The sequence below is a fragment of the Bubalus bubalis genome, chromosome 6 (assembly GCF_019923935.1).
Source record: "Bubalus bubalis isolate 160015118507 breed Murrah chromosome 6, NDDB_SH_1, whole genome shotgun sequence".
In the NCBI taxonomy this organism is placed as follows: Eukaryota; Metazoa; Chordata; class Mammalia; order Artiodactyla; family Bovidae; genus Bubalus; species Bubalus bubalis.
This window is the reverse complement of record NC_059162.1, coordinates 105,570,049-105,585,843: the sequence shown is the minus strand read 5'-3', so window position 1 is coordinate 105,585,843 and position 15,795 is coordinate 105,570,049. Positions and strand designations below refer to the sequence as shown.

Sequence of the window (15,795 nt, the reverse complement as noted above, 5' to 3'; positions counted from 1 at the left end):
ATTTATAGAACATTGTGCTGAATATTATAATAATTATATAAATATTGCATATAGAAATTTCTAACTTTGCATAGTAATGAAAAGTTAGAAACCATCATGTCCAGAAACAGGGACTTGAGTAATAAATTGTAGTATACACATGAGGTATAAAAATATTGATGTTGAAGAAAGTTTTACAAAATAATATAGCTTGAGTCCATTAATATGCTACTATTTAGGCATAAAAACCCCTCAAACTTAATTTTATTTGTTAACAGTGGTCTGTTTTGGGAGTAATGGTAGTGTTTATTAATGACATTTTTATTTTTACTTCTCTACTTACCTATATATATTTTTTTAAACAATAAAGGGTATTTTATTACAAAAAATTTATTAGTTTATTAAAGCAAAAGATATATTTATACAATTTTTATGTATTTATTTTTGGCCTTATTGGGTCTTCGTTGCTGCACGGGCTTTTCTCCAGTTGCAGAGAGCTGACGCTGCCCTCCAGTCGCAGTGCGCGGGCTTTTCATTGTGGTTTCTCTTGTTGCAGCTTTCGTGGTTGCGGCTCCTGCCTCTAGAGTAGAGGCTCAGTAGTTGCGGCACACAGGCTTAGCTGCTGTGTAGTATGTGGCATCTGCCCGGAGCAGGGATTGAACCTGTGTCTCCTGCATTGGCAGGCAGATTCTTTACAACTCAGCCACTAGGAAAAAGCCCAGCAAAAGATATTTTTTTAAATTGAAAATGAAATTAGAAAGCATAGTTAAATCCCATGACAGAATCAGTATCTAAAAATAATCTTGGTCGGCTAGGATGATGGATTGCATCCAGTGAAAGTTAATCAGAATAGATAAATAGGTAGGTAGATAAAGTAACAAGTCATATTTCTGGGTTTAAAAAGCCAACTATAACCAATATAAAAAGTGTGAGGTGCAGTCTAATAGCCATGTATGTTTTAAGACTTAAAAGTTGTAATTTACTCTAGCCACTTTCTGAATGTAAGCAGCCAGCTGTTCACTTCCCATTCCATTTCATCTCACAGCCAGCTTAGTCTCTTCGAGAGAAATCTCCCATGCTTCCTCACCAAGTGATGTTAAGTCTTGTCACTGTTTTGCCCCATCTGTTCTATAGATTTTTTCTGATTTTGTTCAAGTTGCTGTCTACCTGAATTTCGTTTCCCCTCACTTTCGCATTTTCAAACTTGACCCATACCTCAGAAATCCAGCTGAAAGGCTACCCTGCTGGAAGTCTGTCTGTCATAGTACAGTCACATTTTACTCAAATTTATTTAATTCTGGGAATTTCATGTGTTAAGAAATTAAAATCAATAAGATTTCTTGCTTACTGGCCAAAATTTAAAATAATGCAAATCCTCTTCTATTAAAAGTCACATACAGATTTAACAGTAAGGACCAAGTACCAGATACCGTTTGTCACTTCTGTGTGAACCACCACCATTCTAAAGTGTGGAGCGTCAATCTCACTATGGCTGAACAACTTTCCCCAGAAGCAGTCATTTTAAATGGGAATTAAATGCTGTAAACTCTTGGGAAGAAGATCAAATGATACCCATGATACTACTTGTTGTAGAAGATTAAAGCTAATGCTTGGGGGCAGGAGGGGCAGAATTAAAAATACAAGTAAAATAGTTATAGAATTGTGCGTTCTTGAAAGTCTTGTAGCAGAGTGGTTAAGTGTGGTCTCTGGAGTCAGATGACCCACAGTTCAAATCCTAAATCCAGCATTTACTACAATGGTGACTTTCAGAAAATAATCTCTCTGTGCTTTTGTTATCTCATTTTAAAAATCGCCTGATGATAAATCACTTAGCTCTTGGGTTATTGTATTAAATGTTAGTACCATGTAAAGCTCTTAGGAAAATACCTAGTGCATAGTGTGTGCTCAAAAATATTAACTATGATTATTCCACTGGAAAAGTTAGTCTCAAACCATTTGAGTCTTAAATTGGAATGCATCCCTGCATAAACAATGATCATTATGAAAAAAATTTCTCCTTCCCTGGTAGTTTTCAGAGAATAGTCCAGATGCTAACCAGCCTGTTTGAAACCATGTAGTGAGGAATGTAGATAGAATTGGGATAAGGGGAGATAATCTTTCCTTCTTCCTGTAAATATAATAATGCTTAATAAAGAAAACTTGGGAAGAATTTCAGAAAACCATAAAAATGGTACAAAATTGTTTATAATCCTACCACTGTTGTTCAGGTGCCCAGTTGTGTCTGACCCTTTGCAACCCCATGAACTGCAGCACGCCAGGCCTCCCTTTCCCTCACAGTCTCCCAGAGTTTGCCCAAGTTCATCTTCATTGCATCGGGGATGCCATCCAGCCACCTCTGACGCCTGCTTCTCCTTCTGCCCTCAGTGTTTCCCAGCACCAGGGACTTTTCCAATGAGTCGTCTGTTCACATCAAATGACCAAAATACTGAAGCTTCAGCTTCAGCATCAGTCCTTCCAGTGGTTCTTCCTAACATTAATATGGCTGAATTCCTTCTAATTTTTCCCCCTGTGCATTAATTTTTTATGTACAAAGAAGTTATGATTATAACACATACACAGAACCGAATAGTATTTAACCTAGAGAAGTAAACTGTTGTGGCATTCCAGATGAGGGATGTTCAGAGCCCTGGTCTAGGTCACTGGCTATGGAAATAAAGCATAAGATCAGAGACAAAGGTATTAATGTTTTTGCCATTGAGTCAATAAACTTTGGTGTGGTGATTTCAGAGATAGTTTTTTTTAGCTCTGGCTCCTGAAAAGAGACAGATGGAACATAGGAGGAAGAGCATATTTGCTGGGGAAGATGTTTGTTTTCACCATGTTGAATTTTAGATTTGAATAGGACATCCAGATGGAAATGTCTAACAGGCATTTGAGGTATATAGCAAGGACTTGAGAGAGAATCTGCCTGAGATATGAATGAGAACATCCTGTGAGAATGTTTGAAATAAAGATGGTACCTGATTGGGCTAAGTGTACTTAGTTCTTTAAGGGCAGGAATGGAGTCTTCATCTCTGTTACCCTCCACATTATTGCTACATAGTAAACTTTAGTAGAATAAATAAGTTTACTGAAACAAAGAGAAGAGGCCATTAATTTGGTCATTAATTTGGTTTCTGAAGAATGCCAGTGAACTTGAGGGAGTCATAATTATTATTTACTGCCCCTTTCTTAGTTTTGTTGGTGTCTAAAATTTAAATTTCTAAAGAGAAATAAAAGACTCCCATTTTTCTTTTCTGCTTTTGATGGAATTTTGTTTACATGAGTTACTTAAAAATGTTGTTTCAGTTCAGTTCAGTTCAGTTCAGTTGCTCAGTCATGTCCGACTCTTTGCGACCCCATGAATTGCAGCACGCCAGGCCTCCCTGTCCATCACCAATTCCCGAAGTTCAGTCAGACTCACATCCATCGAGTCGGTGATGCCATCCAGCCATCTCATCCTCTGTCATCCCCTTCTCCTCCTGCCCCCAATCCCTCCCAGCATCAGGGACTTTTCCAATGAGTCAACTCTTCGCATGAGGTGGCCAGAGTATTGGAGTTTCAGCTTTAGCATCAGTCCTTCCAAAGAACACCCAGGACTGATCTCTTTAGGATGGACTGGTTGGACCTCCTTGCAGTCCAAGGGACTCTCAAGAGTCTTCTCCAACACCACAGTTCAAAAGCATCAATTCTTCGGCACTCAGCTTTCTTCACATTCCAACTCTCACATCCATACATGACCACTAGAAAAACCATACCCTTGACTAGATGGACCTTTATTGGCAAAGTAATGTTATTTGGATGGCTATAATTCATTCAGTTTAATCTTGAGTTCTTAAAAACGATGATAGTAAAGAAGATTGTTCCAGTGGTTCTTTCAGTGTCCAGAGTACGCACATAGTGGATATGTTAAGGACACCTCCCTTGTAAAAAAAATTTTTTTAACCATTTTAACTTTTTGTTTTATATTGAAATATAGCCGATTAACAATGTTGTAACAGTTTCAAGTGAACAGCAAAGGGACTCAGCCATTCTCCCCCAAACTGTCCTTTCACCCAGGCTGCCACGTAACGACGATCAGAGTTCCCTGTGCTATATACGGTAGGACCTTACTGGTTTCCATTTTAAATATAGCAGAAAAGGACACTTCTTTAATGTGATTAACATATAAGGGGGAAAAGATTTAGGAATATAAAAAATATATAAATAAGTATAGGGGAAGATGTAAACCTAAGTACTCACAGGGTATTGAATCTTGTGTGACTTGGGAGGCTTAATTGGACATCTGTGTCAGAAGATACTAGACTGGTGGCAGGAGCTTCTGAGTGGGAAGGGACTGCGGAAAGAACAGCCTTGTCTCTGTTCCCTCCGCGCTTCTTTCTGCACACGTAGCCAGCAGCTGGTTAATTTGCACATGTGGTTTCAACCGTTAGGTTGTGTTGACTCATTCTGAAAGCTCCAGGATAGGCCCCTGTGTCTTTCCCCCTAGTACCTAGCTCCTTACTGGAGTAGACTATGAAAAAATATTTGGCAAATGAATAGAATGATGAATTTATTCAGTAAAATGGTAAATTTATTCAGTAAACATTTAATGAGACTTGAATGTCCTATGGAGATGGAAGTGAGTGGAGGAGTGTTTGGCCTACTAAGGTTGATAAGATATTACCTGACCTTAAGGAACATAAATTCTGGTACTGAATATAAATTTGTAAAGCCTTCTGGTTTTCAGATTAACCAATGCAGAAAATAAGTAATTTGCTGACCTAAAACAGTTTCTTTCTGACATAGATTTTAAGAGATTTGTTAAGAGATATTATGTGAAATAATCCAAAATCACTGTGGATGGTGACTGCAGTCATGAAACTAAAAGATGCTTGTTCCTTGAAAGAAAAGCAATGACAAACCTAGACAGGGTATTAAAAAAAGAGACATCACTTTAAAAAGCAGAGATATCACTTTGCTTACAAAGGTCCATATAGTTAAAGCTTTGATTTTTTCCCAGTAGTCATGTATGGATGTGAGAGTTGAACCTTAAAGAAGGCTGAGTGCCAGAGATGCTTTCGAACTGTGGTGCTGGAGAAGACTCTCTTGAGAGTCTCTTGGACAGCAAGGAGATAAACCTGTCAGTCCTAAAGAATATTCAGTCAACCCTGAATATTCACTGGAAGGACTGGTGCTGAAGCTGAAGCTCCAGTACTTGGGCCCCCTGATGTAAAGAGCTGATTCATTGGAAAAGACCCTGATGCTGGGAAAGATTGAGGGCAGGAAGAGAAAGAGGCGACAGAGGATGAGATAGTTGGATGTCATCACCAATTCAATGGACATGAGCTTGAGCAAACTCCAGGAGATAGTGAAGGACAGGGAAGGCTGCAGTTCATGGATTTGCAAAGAGTCAGACATGACTTAGCGACTGAACAGCAAGTATGAAGTCTTATTTATGTAGCTGATAAGCACACAATTCTGCATGCCTTTTCTTCACTCATTTAGCTAGAAAGGATTACTATGGGATCAGTTTTATGATCCTCTGTTATCATTCAGTTTTTTCTTATTAAAATTTGGGATTTGATTAGATGGGTACATAATGTTCTTCTGAAAATATAGAAGGAGTCTACTTCTCTAAAGTGACTGGTAAAGCAGCAAGATACTTAATTAAATGGATGTATTGAAATAGGTTGGTGCAAAAGTAATTGTGATTTTGCATTGTTGAACTTTGCTGTTTGCAATTGGAATATATTCTTAAATTAATGTGGTTATGTTATACATCATTTTCATGCACTTTTCTCACTTTATGGTTTTTGCTAATGACTTATTGCTTGCTGTATATTTTATATTTGTTTTAGACTGTGGAAATGATGTTAGACAAAAAGCAAATGAGAGCGATTTTCTTGTTCGAGTTCAAAATGGGTCGTAAAGCAGCAGTGACAACTCAACATCAACAGCGCATTTGGCCCAGGACCCTCTCATGTACACACAGTGCAGTGGTGGTTCCAGAAGTCTTGCAGAGGAGACGAGAGCCTTGAAGACGAGGAGCCTAGTGGCCAACCATCAGGATTTGTTGTTCAGTCGCTCAGTCGTGTCTGACTCTTGTGCAACCCCATGGACTGCACCATGCCTGGCTTCCCTGTCCTTCACTATCTCTTGAAGTTGACAGTGCCCAATTGAGAGGCTCATCAAAGCCGATCCTCTTACAACTACACGCGAAGTTGACAAAGAACTCAATTCCTACCATTCTACAGTTGTTTGGCATTTGAAGCAAATTGGAAAAAGCTCAGCTAGTGGGTGTTTGACTGCAAAAAAAAAAAATCGTCTTTTTGAAGTGTTGTCTTCTATTATTCTGCGCAACAACAATGAACGTTTCTTTTTTTAAAAAAAAAGTTTATTTCATTTGTTTATTTGGCTCTGCCTGGTCTTAGTTGCAGAACGTGGGATCTTTGATGCGGCCTGTGGGTTCTAGCTCCCTGACCAGGGCTTGAACCCAGACCTCCTGCTATGAGAGCACGGGGTCTTAGCCGCTGGGCCGCCAGGGAAGTCCCCAATGAACCATTTCTTGATTGGACTGTGATGTGCAACAAAAGATGAATTTTATATTACAGCTGGTGATGACCAGCTCAGTGGTTGGACTGAGAAGAAGCTCCAAAGCACTTCCCAAAGCCAAACTTGCACCAAAAAAGGTCATGGTCTCTGATGCCCTGATCCACTACAGCTTTCTGAATCCCGGCAAATGTGTGCTCAGCAAATTGAGGAGATTGACCCAAAACTGCAATGCCTGCAGGCGGCATTGGTCAACAGAATGGGCCCAGTTCTTCTCCATGACAGTGCTCGACCACATGTCGCACAACAAATGCTTCAAAAGTTGAATAAATTGGTCTATGAAGTTTTGCCTTTTCCACCTGACCTCTCACCAACCGACTACCGCCTGTTCAAGCATCTCAACAACTTTTTGCAGGGAAAATGCTTCCACAATCAGCAGGAGTCAGAAAATACTTTCCAAGAGTCTGTCGAATCCCCAGGCACGGATTTTTATGCTACAGGAATAAACAAACAAACTTCTTGTTGGCAAAAATGCATTGATTGTAATGGTTCCTATTTTGATTAATGAAAATGTGTTTGAGCCTAGTTATAATGATTTAAAATTCACAGTGCGAAACCACAATTACTTTTCTTACCAACTTAATAGCTTAAGTATCTTGATCATTCAAGTATGCAATGATCAGATAATTCAGTGTGTAAGTTAAGTGAGCTTTTAATAAAGTATATGATATAATGGTTTATCATTCGTTTCCCTGTTTTGTTTTTTTTTTTTAAAAAGACAGTACTTAATTATCAGAACTGATACAAGGACTGTTATTGTAAAAACTACAGGAAAAAACTACAGAAAATCAGTGGAATCCTGCAATACCACCAAGCTATTTGTAGTTTGCTAGGCAGAAAGATCAGAATATAGGAAGTTAGGAATCCTTGAAGAGATTATTACTGAAGTAGCCTTAACTGCCTACCTACCCAGTCAGAATGTGTGTTCTAGGGGGCGGGAAGCTTGCATAATTCAAGTCTTAACCTGTTAATTAAGCATGTGTCAATTAAGCATAAGCAAAACCTATTCAGTTGTTAGAGGAAAGAAGTATATTACTAGAAGGGAGAGCAACTTTGTGGAACCTAGAGAGACTCCAAACAAGAACTTAGCCTATTTTCCACACTGTCCAAAGAGAACAGAAGCCAGCTTTCCATTGTGATTTGAACATGTAATTTTTCAGGCCTTATTGTGGTTCTGGTTTTCCTTTGTTTTAGATTTTTAACTCACCAGAAAACCTATTATATCAAAATATGGGGAATGAGGTACTCTAGGTGTTAATATGACTGTCCCCTTTGTAAACAAATAAACTGGCATCTGGGATTGTTGTTGTTTGGTCGCTAAGTCGTGTCTGACTTGTTGCGACCCCAAGACCTGCAGCACGCCAGGCTTCCCTGTCTTTCACTATCTCCCAGAGTTTGCTCAAACTCCTGTCCATTGAGTCAGTGATGCCAACCAACCGTCTCATCCTCTGTCACCCCCTGCTCCTCCTGCCCTCAGTCTTTCCCAGCATCAGGGTCTTTTCTAATGAGTCAGCTCTTTGCATCAGGGGGCCGAAGTACTGGACCTTCCCAGTGAATATTCAGGGTTGATTTCCTTTAGGATTGACTGGTTTAACTTCCTTACTGTCCAGAGGATTCTCAAGGGTCTTCTCCAGCACCACAGTTTGAAAGCATCATTTCTTTGGTGCTCAGGCTTCTTTGTGGTCCATCTCTCATCCCTACATGACTCTTGGAAAAACCATAGCTTTGACTATAGGACCTTTGTAAGCAAAGTGATGTCTCTGCTTTTTAATATGCTGTCTAGGTTTGTCCTAGCTCTTCTTTTGAGGAGCACGTCTTTTGATTTCGTGGCTACTGTCACTGTCCACAGTGATTTTGGAGCATCTGGCATGTATGTTAGTTTTCGAAATAACTTCATTAAATATAACCATAACCTTTTATAAATTGGTAGGTGTAAATTAAGCCTAATCAGTCCTATGTGGAAAAAAGAGCTAATGGCCACACACAGCAATGTCTTTTGTATAAGGCAGGAATCATAATCTTGTATAACCAGTGTATTGGTACATGGTTGGTGCTCAATTTAGTGTTGTATTAATGAAACTAATTACTAAATTTCAGAGATGATAACTCCAGACCTCTGTTGAGAACAACTATCAGCATTTTATGGCTCTATTCGTAGATTTATTCTCATGTCAAAAGAGCAGTTCTGCCTTTTCTTTAATTCAACAGAAACAATTCATTAAGTGATGAAAATAGAATTCTCTGAACAAACTAGTGCCAAATAAAAGGTGTATGCATCTGTTAGAAAAAAGGGAAGGGGTAGTCCATTTGAGAACAAAGATGGTCTTGTTTGTTTCATTGTCTTTATTTTTAAAATAATTGAAACTTTATTTTTTAGACCTTGTTGCAGTATGCAAGCAACAAGAACGCATCAGAACATATTGTGTATCTCCTGGAGGTGTATCGGCTTGCCATCCGAAGCTTCGCCAGCGCTCGCCCGTATTTAACTACTGAGTGTGAAGATGTCCTCTTAGTGCTCGGCAGATTAGTACTGTAAGTTTAAGAACTTAAATCACTGTTAAAATTGAGTATTTTTGGTTGTAATGTTTGCCGGACTTCTCTTTACTATGGCATCACATTGTTTAAAGTTTCATACCTTTGAATGAAACTTCCTTTGCTCTGACCCGTTTATATTCCCATTTTCAGGAGACAAGTATAAGTGAAACTGCAGCCAAGCAGCATAATATTTAATTGCCCCTAGAGTCTCTTTTTGTCCTCAGGCTTAGATTGATAAATTTTCTTTCTGTCCTTAGGTATAGTTCAACTGAAGTGACAGAGTATCTGGAAGGTGTAGTGGTCTTTGAGGGAATTACTGTGAAATTCTGCAACTCAGTTGTATTATTTGAGTTTTACTAGCAGAAAGTACCAGGGCACAGTGTAAAATTACCACCCTAAGAGCCCATAATGATTTAGTTGATATTTTAATACTTGACTGCCTAATAGCAGGCAGAATTACACCTTTAATGTATTTTATTTGCAGAGTGAAAAAATATAACAGCTGTTAGTTTTTAGTTCTGGAATCACCTTGATTCAGTTTACAGATTGTTGGTAGGATAAATTTTAGTCTGGGTGATTGATTTTACTTTTCTGTGGTCTTAACTGTTTTCTTTCCTATTTTCCAAAATCCCAGACCTCTAACATCATACTTTTTTTGGAACACAAACATTCCTTGTTTTATAATCCTATTATTCCTTCTCTAAAGCTTCACAGTTTTTCTTTTTTCTCTTTTTTAAAGTTGAAAAGTTAATATAACAATGTTGAATAAAATTTTGAAGAGTAAAAAACAAATTTGAAATAGTCTAAATAAACCTAAAATGTGTGTTGTGTCACTGTCATACGGCGCTTGATTATGACTATAACCAGTGTTATATACTGACGTAGTGTTTCATATTCTAGGAGTTGTTTTGAATTACTGCTTTCAGTGTCTGAAAGTGAACTGCCATGTGAAGCCTGGGTACTCTTCCTTCAGTCTTTACAGGTGGGTTGATTTGGCCTCAAAAAAGGTCTCCGTTTGGATATCTAAGACACCTAGTTAATTTCTCCCAGCAAACTGAAATTGGAAACTTAGAACAAAAGCAAGTTCATTATATATTGTATTAAGTTCATGAAATGAGAAAGAGGCCTTCCAGATGAAGAGAGTATCCTAAAAATTATTGGTTTTTTCCTTTCATTTGGTTTTGTTAGTCTTTACATAGCTTAGAAGTCAACAAAAAATTTTTCATTCTTCAGAAACAAACTTTTAGACAGAATAAATCTATTAAAATATAAAATTGTATGTGTTTATTATGCAATACTATTTGGTTCATTCATGGTACATTTATCCAGTAATTTCCCCTAAAATTTCAGGGACTTATAATGCTAACAATTAAAAGTAGTCATCAGGGATTCTGTTCATGCATTTTACTTACAGGAGAGCTATGTTAGCTCATCTATTGGCTTGATAATAAGCATACTCAGATGAGCAGATCAGAAAATAGCAAGTTGGGGAGAGGAGAGTAAGGTAGGAGATAAAAAGCAAGTGTACTGCCAGCAATAGAAAGCAAATTTGCCTGTTAGTGGAGATAGAAAAACTGTTTAAAGAAAACAGACTTAATAAGTAAAAAAGCTATCATTCAGTTATTATCATTAATTATGTGGCAAACAGTGCTCTACATTGTTTTCACATTTTGTATGTTTTAATCAAATTGCAAACCTTATATAACATAGAGATCATTTGAACCACAATTTATAAATAGGGAGGCAGGCATAGAGAGGTGAATTAACTTGCCTAAAGTTAACACCTAGATTTATACCTAGAACTTGCTTTGTTTAACTATTTCCTCAAGGAGGCAAACTCCATAGTAGCCTGGACCTGTTTCATGCAGGCATAAGTCAAGGTTTGTGTGTTAACAGACATACCTCATTATTTGAAAATTTCTTTCTTCTTGACTGTATAATCCAAATTGAAATGATACAATGTTCAGTTCAGTCGTTCAGTCGTGTCTGACTCTTTGCGACCCCGTGCACTGCAGCACGCCAGGCCTCCCTGTCCATCGCCAATTCCTGCATAATTGTTACTGTTTAGATTTTCTGTTTAAGAAGAATTCTTTGTTATGTTCGAATCCCTATAATGTCCTAACTCTTCACATATTCATATAGTTGTTAAAATCGTCTTTCATACAGAGCGTATTGATTTTGTCATTCTTTGTTTTGGGGTCTGCCAGTAGTTTGCCCTGGCATAAGACATTTTAATTCTAGAAGGGCAAATGAACTTTTTCTTTTATTAGGGCTGTTACTATTATTTTTTATTAGTATTCCTTTGCAGAGTGATACTTTCTTAGTATCTCTCCTTAGATTTCTTCATTCTTTTTTCAGATTGTATGCCTAAATAAAATATTTGCCTTCCTCCCTGCTTGTACAACTTTGTTAAAATGTTTATCAGACAATTTAGGATATATATATTCACATTTCTGAATATGTGTTCAATAAAATAAATACAGTAGAGGTACAGATAAAATATGACACAATCCCTGTAGAAATATAAAGCATGAAAAATGGAAGTTTTCTTATTTTAGGTAAAAATGGATAGGGCATCAGGATATGTTTTGAGGATACCTTTGGTAAGAGAATAGTTTTACCAGGCAGGCCACAGAGAGTGTTCTCAATCACTATTTACAGCTTGTGTAACCCTTCCAGACCTTTTCTTTATGGATATAAAAATACATTCTGAAATGGGCTTTTAAATAAAAACGAGATCCTGTGTTTTGCAACCTTTTTAACTTAATGATTTTATCATGGACATGTGTCTAGGATTGCATCTTCCTTGATGACTGCCTGGGATTCTGTTATGTGGCTACACCATAAATTATTTGGCCAGATCTCTTTGCTGTTTATTGTAAATAATGCTAGAGTGAACATCTTGCACTTGTATTTCTATATTGTAGATTTCAAGATGTGGACTTCAGATAGTTTTACCTTAAACAAGAAATTATTTTTAAAATCCACCATAGTTTTTGAAGACTCTATTTGAGGTTATTTAAAAAATTTTTTTTTCTTTATTTGTTTATTTGGTCATGCTGCTCAGCCTGTGGAATCTTAGTTTCCCAACTAGGGACTGAACCTGTGGCCCCTGCATTGAAAGTCCCTGGAGCCATCTATCGTTTAAAAAGTCTTTTGATAGAAGAATTTAAACAATTAAAAAGATACATAACAATAGATATCATTGTCATGCTTATGTTAGAAGGAATAGGTTGCCTATGTGAATACTGCAGAATCTTTTAAAAGAAAGCTGTGCCAGTGACCTTAAAATAATTTAGTAATTCAAGGATGTAAATTGAATGGTGGTGATAATTTTACATAGAGGAACTTGGGAAAACATTTTAAAGGTACTCTTTAACTTAGTGAAAATGCCCTAGTTTCATTGTTTAAAAGCAGCAACAGAATTTCATAAAACTTTGAGGATAGCTATTTTTTTTCCCCCTGCTTATTTATTTTTAGGAAATCCAAGATACAGGGCTTTTCATAGACTTTCAGATATATTGAAAAGGCAAAAAGACTTTATATTGCCAGTTTTCTGAATATGCTTTTTTTTTTTTAGGAGTCACATGATGCGTTATTGGAATTTGGGAATAATAACCTACAAATACTGGTTCATGTTACCAAGGAAGGGGTGTGGAAAAATCCTGTTCTTCTTAAAATTTTGTCTCAACAGCCAGTAGAAACAGAAGAAGGTAAGCTTAAAACTATACTGACTACTGAAGGAGGATTTAGTTCTAAGAGAATTAAAAATTTTTATGGGTTAAAATTTTGTGAATGTCACCTGTGTGAAATAACCAGTCATTCTGGTCTCCTTTGAATAATAAAAACTAGCCATTAGCACTTAATGTTTTGTTTTAAGATTCTTGAATTTTAACATAGAGTTTTAAAAGTATCCCTTTGTACTTGTTTTAAATATTGCTTTGAATAACAGTGTTTATACAGAGCTCCTGTGATAGAAATTAATAATCTGCTTCTAGTCCTTGGTATATAGTAGAGCTTTGCTTATATTTTGTTTACTGGTTACTAGAGCTGAGGACTATTGACAGAAAATTACTCTTTATTTTAGATTTATGAAACATTGGAATTTAGCATTTTATAGAGATACACAAAGAAGAAAATTTTTATTTAAAAATTGTCAGTTGAAGACCAACAGATTTATGGATTTGGGTTGATGTTTCCATTTAGACGCACAAAATATCTCATTTTACATGTCCAACATTTATGATTTTGTTTGCTATAGGTTAGTAGAAAATTAACAAGGATCACATCTTTGTTAAGTGTGTTTCTGGAATAAGAATGAGTTTCAAAACAGTTTTTATTTATACTTTTGATAAATCTTTAGTTCAAGTCTCAGGCCTTTTGTTGATGTCTTAAAATATGGGCATCCCAGGTGGCACTAATGATAGAACCTGCCAACGCAGGAGACATAAGAGACAAGGGTTTGACCCTGGGTCAGGAAGATCCCCCATGGCAACCAACTCCAGTATTCTTGGCTAGAGAATCCCATGGTCACAGGAGCCTGGTGGGCTACAGTCTATAAGGTCGCAAAGAAATGGGCACAACTGAAGCTACTTAGCATGGAGACACATCTTAAAATATTTCAGTTAACTTATTCATTCCCCAAGTTTGATAACCTACTGTATACATGTTATGTGGGTTTTTCTTTATAGTGAGATGATTGATAATAAGAGTGCTTAAATTTTCTCTTGGTTCCTTACCTCTGATAATTCTACTGCTTATCAGTTATACTGATAAGAAAAAAAAAAAGATCTGTTAAATAGAAAATAGATTTGTATATATGTTTTATGTTGAGGTTCTTGATAAATGGCATCCTTTTGTAAATATAGGCAGGTAGACACTCAATGATTGCCTTTTATCATTATTAAAAATTGCATTGGCAGGAGGGATGTTTACCACTAGCGCCACCTGGGAAGTTTAAAAAAAAAAAAAGTGTTAGAGGACAAGCCAAATAGTTGCAAAAGGATCCTAGAATTAGCAGATTCCCAGATAAGGATCCAGGAGTGAAGAGTGCATGACCTTTGTAGACAGGCTCAAGCCCCAGAGGGAAGAGAGATGGAATTGCATTAAATGTCCCTCGTTTTTTTTCCTGATGTAACTAATCAAATATTTCACCCTCCTATCTCTGGAATTAATAGTACTCAGGTTTTTTTTTTACATAGAAAAAAAAAAAGAAATGGGGAGAAGCACTGTTTACCTAATATCCCATGGTATCCTGTATATTCAATAAAGATTAAGTACCTAACATCTGTAGAATTCTGAATGGGTATAGGATACCTACATATGTAAGGAATTTTTCTGAGAACCACAATGTAAGTGGTGAGCAGCCTGTGACCTGCTTGCTTTTGCAACTGGCCCCTGCTAATTTCAGATCAACAGATTTAGAAAGCCTCCTGTGTAGCTTCATTGCCCTTGCAGCCCAGATATTAACACATTTGATACTTGAGAGCAGTGACCATCATTTCATTAATTGCTGTTTTTCAGTAGTGTACTAATCAGAAACATTAAAAATAAATTTTTTTAACTTCCAAGTAACCGAGTAAATATGCCTTTTGGTTTAGTTTTTTGAATTAAAAAAAAGGTGCATAAGATTTTTATTTTTCTTGCCATGAAGTCTCAAATTTACCACTGCTCCCCTTCCCGCCCCTCAAAAAAATGGGTTTCCCTTGTGGCTCGGCTGGTAAAGAATCTGCCTGCAATGTGTGAGACTTGGGTTTGATCCCTGGGTTGGGAAGATCCCTGAAGAAGGGAAAGGCTACCCACTCCAGTATTCTGTCCTGGAGAATTCCATGGACTGTATAGTCCATGGGGTCACAAAGAGTCTGACACGACTGAGTGGCTTTCACTTTCACACCTCCCCCCCACCCCCCCAAAAAGACATTTCTTACTGAAGCATGTAATATGTACCAGTTGTTGACACTTTTGCCAGCCTGATCAGCAGGGAAATGAACAAGTCCTCCCACCCAGGTACCAAAGGCTTTTACCCCAGGCCACCCTAGCAGCCTACCACAAAATGTAGAGATGGCAAGACCAAGCCCAGCCAAGGTCCCCCTGGTGGTTCCTGGCCTGAGCCCCAGTGCCCACAAACCACCCGTACTTTCAGTGGTGATGGCAGCAACCCATAGCTTCAAAGTCCTCAGGCCCATCAACCTTGGAGACCCCCTTTCACTGTGCTAGAGGAAACCCAGAGCTGCCATCTGGTATCTGTCAGTTTTTCCAACTGACTTGTGCCTTCCCCAGCATCCTCCTCCCCTCTTAATTCATGACATCAAAACACTGGCTTTTCCTTATTTTTCTTGAGACTCAGGAGGGCCAAATCAATAGGCTTTTGCTCTTTTATTTCTCTCCCTACTAAGGGTTGAGGGAAGAGAGCCATCCTAATTGTTCAGAGGCAGTAACTTCCTCCCCTTAATCTAGTAGAGAAGGAACCAGCCAGCTCTTACTTCTTCCTGGTTGTTTTTCTTCCCACCGCAGTCTGTTTTTTGTTTCCCTTCTACCACATACCTCTAAAGCCATTGTATGACCTGTCATGTGTCACCTGCGCCTTCAGTAAAATAAGCAAACAAACAACACTCTTCTTTAACAACACTGTTAAAAAAGACAAAGATAATTTTTCACTGGACCTTAAATGTTACAGTTTATTACATGTTG

The 15,795-nt window shown here is 37.6% G+C and overlaps 1 protein-coding gene across 4 annotated transcripts in view; it reads left to right on the top strand.

Annotated features, from left to right (window-relative positions):
* RLF (RLF zinc finger) overlaps positions 1 to 15,795 on the top strand; it is an 80,523-nt gene that overhangs the window by 22,519 nt on the left and 42,209 nt on the right. For 3 of the 4 annotated variants that reach the window (XM_006061924.4, XM_025289018.2, XM_044945204.1), the window contains exons 2-4: positions 8,948 to 9,102; positions 10,006 to 10,087; positions 12,686 to 12,818. In XM_006061924.4, coding sequence (XP_006061986.2) covers positions 8,948 to 9,102; positions 10,006 to 10,087; positions 12,686 to 12,818 — 370 coding nt within the window. Of the gene's footprint in view, positions 1 to 8,947; positions 9,103 to 10,005; positions 10,088 to 12,683; positions 12,819 to 15,795 lie in introns of those variants that run through there. The other variant, XM_025289016.3, reaches the window with a different exon arrangement.